Below are 5,886 nucleotides of genomic sequence, written 5' to 3' on the forward strand. Positions count from 1 at the left end.
GATTTTCCTGCTCCTCGGATGCTGCCTGACCTGCTGTGCTTTTCCAGCACCACTCTGATCTAGAGAGTAAATGCACCCAGATAGAGAATGGAGGTTTGGTGATCATATTTGGAATCAACCAATATCATTACAGATGTAAATTTGTAATAATAACAGACCACAAACCCTTAAAGAGGACAAGGCAGTGATGCCCATGGTTTCAGGCCGAATTCAGTGGTGAGCTCTAATATGAAGTGTGTATAATTATAAGTTGGAACACCATCTGGGAGCTGAAAATGTGTTGCTGGAAAAGCGCAGCAGGTCAGGCAGCATCCAAGGAACAGGAGAATCGACGTTTCGGGCATAAGCCCTTCTACAGGAATTATGCCCGAAACGTCGATTCTTCTGTTCCTTGGATGCTGCCTGACCTGCTGAGCTTTTCCAGCAACACATTTTCAGCTCTGATCTCCAGCATCTGCAGCCCTCACTTTCTCTCACACCATCTGGGAGGCCAAGTAGTGAATGTGGATGCATTGAGCTGCCTCCTGCTGGCAGCTAGACCACCATTGGAACTGCCACTTGAAGAGTCCATATTGGTTCTAAATTTTCTGGATGCATTTCCAGTCACAGCTGACAATATCAGAATTAGACGCAGAAAGATCCAGTCCTGACAAAACTGAGACAGCTAGTGATGGGGAAAACCAAAAAGCTGTCACAACCAGAATTAAAATCATTTTGGATCCGGAAAGACTAGATCACAGTAGAGGATGGCACATCATTTTGGGGAGCAAGAGCGATTGCCCTAAGTAAAGGTCACTGCTCGATACTGGCTGAACTCCACCAGTGTCACCCCAGGGGTTTCCAAAATGAAGATGTTGGCAAGACGTTACATCCAGTGGCCAGGATTGGATGCTGACATAACTGCATTGGCGGGCAGTGCTCAGAATGCCAACATGGACAAAACTTACCTCCAGCAGCTCCCTCACATTCATGGGAGTGGCCAGGTTAACCCTGGGTCAAATGACATCAGGGCGCCAATGCTGGGGAAAAAAGGGTAAGGAGCGCACTGCCTCACTCGCACCCACCCACCCCCTTCCTGTGACCCAATGTAACAGTCTGTGGTAGCCCCAGTCATTCTGTATAGGCATCTGCAGACTCAGCCTGAGAATGGGAGGGTCTGCCAATGATTACGGGCTAATTGTCAGTGAGAATTCAATTCTGTTCACGTAAATCCGAGTGGCTCAGATTATCACACACTAAAAGAGCTGCACCCTTTTTCGTTTATTATTTTTATGCAGTGAGGTATTGTTGCACTTTCTCACTGCACCCTTTGTCCACTTTCTCCCGATTACAAGGAATGGAAACAGTCACAGTGAATGTTGTCACTATCCCTTTGAACCTGGGTGAACACACTGCAGCTGATGTGGGAACTGTTTCATTCCCACCCCCTCCTCTGAAAACACGAGTACAGCACAGTACAAATTAACACATAGTCAATAAAATACATTTTGAATAATCATAATTACTTATTTTCATTGACAATATTAATTATTAAATCTGCCAATCACTAACATTATGTGTGAACAGCAATCTTTAAGCTATTTCATGAGAATGATTTCACCAACATTCCGCACCATTCCACTTTGTTTTGTCACTGTTCCATTGTTTTCAGTATTCCTGATTTCAGGAATCATTATTATTAACTTTATGCATGTCTTTTACCAGTACCTACTTTTCTTTGCTTTCTTTTTTCCCCTTGTCATCCTTCGGCTTGATAACGTCCTTGCCTGCGCTGTGTATCAAATAGATTAGAGAGTGAAGAAATATCCAAGCATGAGCAACAGGAACAGAATACAAATAAATCAGGCTGATTAATGACAAATGCAGTATCTGACTTTTTGGTGTTTCATCCCTTTAAGCATTTAAAGAGATACAATGTGGACAACAGCACATACCCATCTGTTTGGTATAATGTATTCTGCAAATATTATAAAAACTTTGAAATGTTATATAACAGCAGTAGAATTCCACAACATTATAATCATTTTTTAAAAAACACAAAAACAAAGTGATTTCATCATCCTTGTAAAGCCATTAGAATATTTAATTCTGTTCTGATCAACTTCATTCCTACTTTTAAAAAAAGTTAACATTTATTTCTCAGGACCCTAAAGAAAGATATGAAATTTCACTGGAAACAAATCCCTTGTATTTCCTTCATCTTGTAATTATCAGTTTTTAAAAAACCAGATTGTGTTGGCAAATTATCACTTCTTGATTTATCTCTTGGTCCTTTCAGTCTTGAATTTCCCTTGTTTTTCAAATCAAAAAGTGTAAAAATGTATTTCATTATTCTTATTCTATTTTTAAAATTCAACTGATGGACCACAGTAACAAAGGAATTAGGAGAGGGAGTCAGCAATTCTGCCATTTAATATGATTTTGGCTCATATTATCCTGGTCTCAACTCCATTTTCCTCCCCATAGCCCTTTATTCCACCTTTCATCATTTCTCACTTGATTCTGCCTTAATTGCCCTCTGGGGCAGTGAGCTGCACAGATTCACGTCCCTTCGAGAGACGAAGCTGTTTCTCAACATCACAGTTTTGAACCGACCTGCTCTCACTCTGTCTATGATCTCTTGTTCGAGACTTACCCACAAGGGGAAACATCTGTGCACTGTCCTCCCTATCAATTCCCTTTTCGCATTGTGTACACCTCAATCAGATCCACCGCCTCATTCTGCTGAACTCCAGTGAGTACAAGCCCAAACTATTCAACAGCCCTTTCATCCCTGGAACCAACCTGGTGACTCCCCCCCTCTGGCAGTTGCCTCCAATGCCACCACATCCACCCTCAATTAAGGAGAGCAACACGGGACACAATACTCCAGGTATGGTCTCACCAACACCTTATATAATTGCAACACCACTTTACTTTTAGAAACCAGTCCTTTGTAATAAATGCCAGGATTCCATTTGCCTTTCCTATTGTATGCTACATCTGCATACCCACTTTCTGCGATTCATACACAAAGACACCCAGATCCCTCTGCACTGGTACACTTTGAATCTGCTTCCCATTTAAATAATAAATTTGCCCTTTTTTTCCCAGCCAAAATGGACAACTTCACATGTACCCACATTAAACTCCATTTGCCAGATTCAGCCGATTCTCCTGGTCTATCGATATCCATCTGTAAACTTGATCTCCTCATCACTGCTTGTTTTTCCATCTATTTTAGGTATCATCCACAAACTTTGCTAAATTACACTCTGTCCCTGCTTACAGATCATTTATATAGATTGCAAATAGACGAGGTGTGAGAACTGAACCCTGTGGTACCCCACTAGTTATAGTTCACCATCCAGACAAGGATCTATTTATTCTGACCCTCTGCTTTCTGTCAGCCAGTCAATCCTCTATCCAAGCCAATAGTCTACCCTTAGTCCCCCCAGGAACTAACCTCCTGGATCAGTCTTTTCTGTGGCACCTTGTCAATTGACTTCAGGAAGTATAGACGTATCACACCCACTGAATCCCAGTTATCCACCTTGCTGGTTACATCCTCAAAAGAGTTTGTTAAACATGACTTACCCTTCATGAAACCGTGTTGACACTGGGGAATTGAGTATTGTTTTTACAAGTGTTCAGTTATCTCCTCTTTTATGATTGACTCCAGCAACTTTCTCATTACAAAGATCAAACTAACTGGTCTATAGTTTCCCACTTTTTGCCTATCTCCCTTTTTGATTAAAGGTGCCATGTTAGCAGTTTCCATCCCACTGGTAATACCAAAATGATATCTGCCTTGTAAGTGTGGAAAATGTCAAGACTGCTACATGCCATTGGGAACATTAAGTTATTGAGGTTTCTAGTTTCTGTTTTTAAAATGTAGAATTTACATAATTACAAAGAGACTGTGGTATTTACATCATTCTCCAGAGAAGTGAGCAAACTGTAAACTTACCTTCAGTGTGGAGGTAAAATGCCATCCTAAAAAGTTTAACTAAATGATTGGTGAAAATCGCCATGCATCATTCCAAACTATTCATGGTGGCAAGGGGAGAAAGCATCAGCCGCCTAAAATACTTATGCAATCTGCTGATTAGATTAGAACATAGAACATAGAACATAGAACAATACAGCACAGAACAGGCCCTTCGGCCCACGATGTTGTGCCGAACTAGATTAAGTACCCATCCATGTACCTATCCAAATGCCGCTTAAAGGTCGCCAATGATTCCGACTCTACCACTCCCACAGGCAGCGCATTCCATGCCCCCACCACTCTCTGGGTAAAGAACCCACCCCTGACATCTCCCCTATACCTTCCACCCTTCACCTTAAATTTATGTCCCCTTGTAACACTTTGTTGTACCCGGGGAAAAAGTTTCTGACTGTCTACTCTATCTATTCCTCTGATCATCTTATAAACCTCTATCAAGTCATCCCTCATCCTTCGCCGTTCCAACGAGAAAAGGCCGAGAACTCTCAACCTATCCTCGTACGACTTCCTCTCCATTCCAGGCAACATCCTGGTAAATCTTCTCTGCACCCTCTCCAAAGCTTCCACATCTTTCCTAAAGTGAAAGAGAGAGATTCCCTACAGTGTGGAAAGAGGCCCAACAAGTCCACACTGACCCTCCAAAGAGTAACACCCCCCCTCACCCCTCACTAACGCACCTAACAACAATGGACAATTTAGCATGGCCAATTCACCTGACTTGCACATCTTTGGAATGTGGAAGGAAACTGGAGCACCCGGAGGAAACCCATGCAGACACGGGGAGAATATGCAAACTCCACACAGACAGTTATCCAAGACTGGAATCGAACCTGGCACTGGGAGGCAGCAGTGCTAACCACTGTGCCACCAGGCCGCCCACAGCTTTCTCAAATTCTCCTGATACCTTTAATGATCGATGTCTCCAGATCTCCATGCTTGCAGTCTCTGAGAATTGTAACTTTTACTTCCTATTGTTTTTCCTTATTCTTCTTTTCCAAATACAGGACATGCCACCTCAGTGCATGAAATTTCATCCACCCTTTCAGCCAACTTGTTTCTAACCTCTTGAATGCAATGACTATCACCCTCACTGTTCACAATGCTTCTCAAGTTTTGTTTAAATTACATCTGTACAAGCTCTAGGTCATTGCATCAATCAGAACAATAGCAATCCCACAACCAACCTATGGGGAAAGCGCTCTTCCTCCAGTCGGAAAAACAGCTATTCATCACTACCCTCTGTTTCCTGTCACAGTCTCTCCTCATTCCTGAACTTCTGCTACTGATAAACCTAAATGTTGCAATTAACAAAAACCATTAGGAAGTCCAATTTACTGCATCAACCACATCACCCTCATTAAACCTTCCTATGTTATTTGGCTAAAGATGATTTCTCTTTCACAATTGATTGCAATCTTGCATTAATTAATTGTCACCTGTCCAAATGCCTATTATCATTGACCCAGATTATCATGTATTAAACTAAAGCCTTCCTAGTTGGTGCAGGACTGTCCAGACAGGCCAGCTACAGAGAGGGTTTGTATTGAAACCATAACTGTCTTTCTCAGTAGCAAATTCTGCACTCTAGTTTAAAGAACCAAAGCCACTTTGATAAATACTGAGAATCTGTTGGTGCATGAGCTGAGTGAGGAGATGTAAGGAAGGTGGGTAAAGGGCATTGTGTGCTAGGTTGTGATGGGGACAGGCACCAAGTAGGTGAGGGTGTTAGTGTGTGTTGGAAGGGTTGGATCAGTGGTGGGGGTGGAGTTGAGGATTGCTGAGGTGTGGTTGGTCAGAGGGAAAAATGCAGAGTGCAGGAGGTGGGGACTGAGAATTTGGGGAATGGGAGGTTGGGGGGGGTAAGGTTGAGCATCCGGTCCTGGGGCTTGGGTGGCTCT

General features: G+C 42.6%; 1 protein-coding gene across 8 annotated transcripts in view; it reads right to left on the reverse strand.

Moving 5' to 3' along the window:
- otofa (otoferlin a) overlaps positions 1-5,886 on the reverse strand; it is a 373,830-nt gene that overhangs the window by 158,428 nt on the left and 209,516 nt on the right. For all 8 annotated transcript variants that reach the window (XM_043676366.1, XM_043676329.1, XM_043676363.1 and 5 more), the window contains exon 6: positions 1,712-1,771. In XM_043676366.1, coding sequence (XP_043532301.1) covers positions 1,712-1,771 — 60 coding nt within the window. The remainder of the gene's footprint in view (positions 1-1,711; positions 1,772-5,886) is intronic.

Source organism: Chiloscyllium plagiosum, chromosome 3 (assembly GCF_004010195.1).
Source record: "Chiloscyllium plagiosum isolate BGI_BamShark_2017 chromosome 3, ASM401019v2, whole genome shotgun sequence".
In the NCBI taxonomy this organism is placed as follows: Eukaryota; Metazoa; Chordata; class Chondrichthyes; order Orectolobiformes; family Hemiscylliidae; genus Chiloscyllium; species Chiloscyllium plagiosum.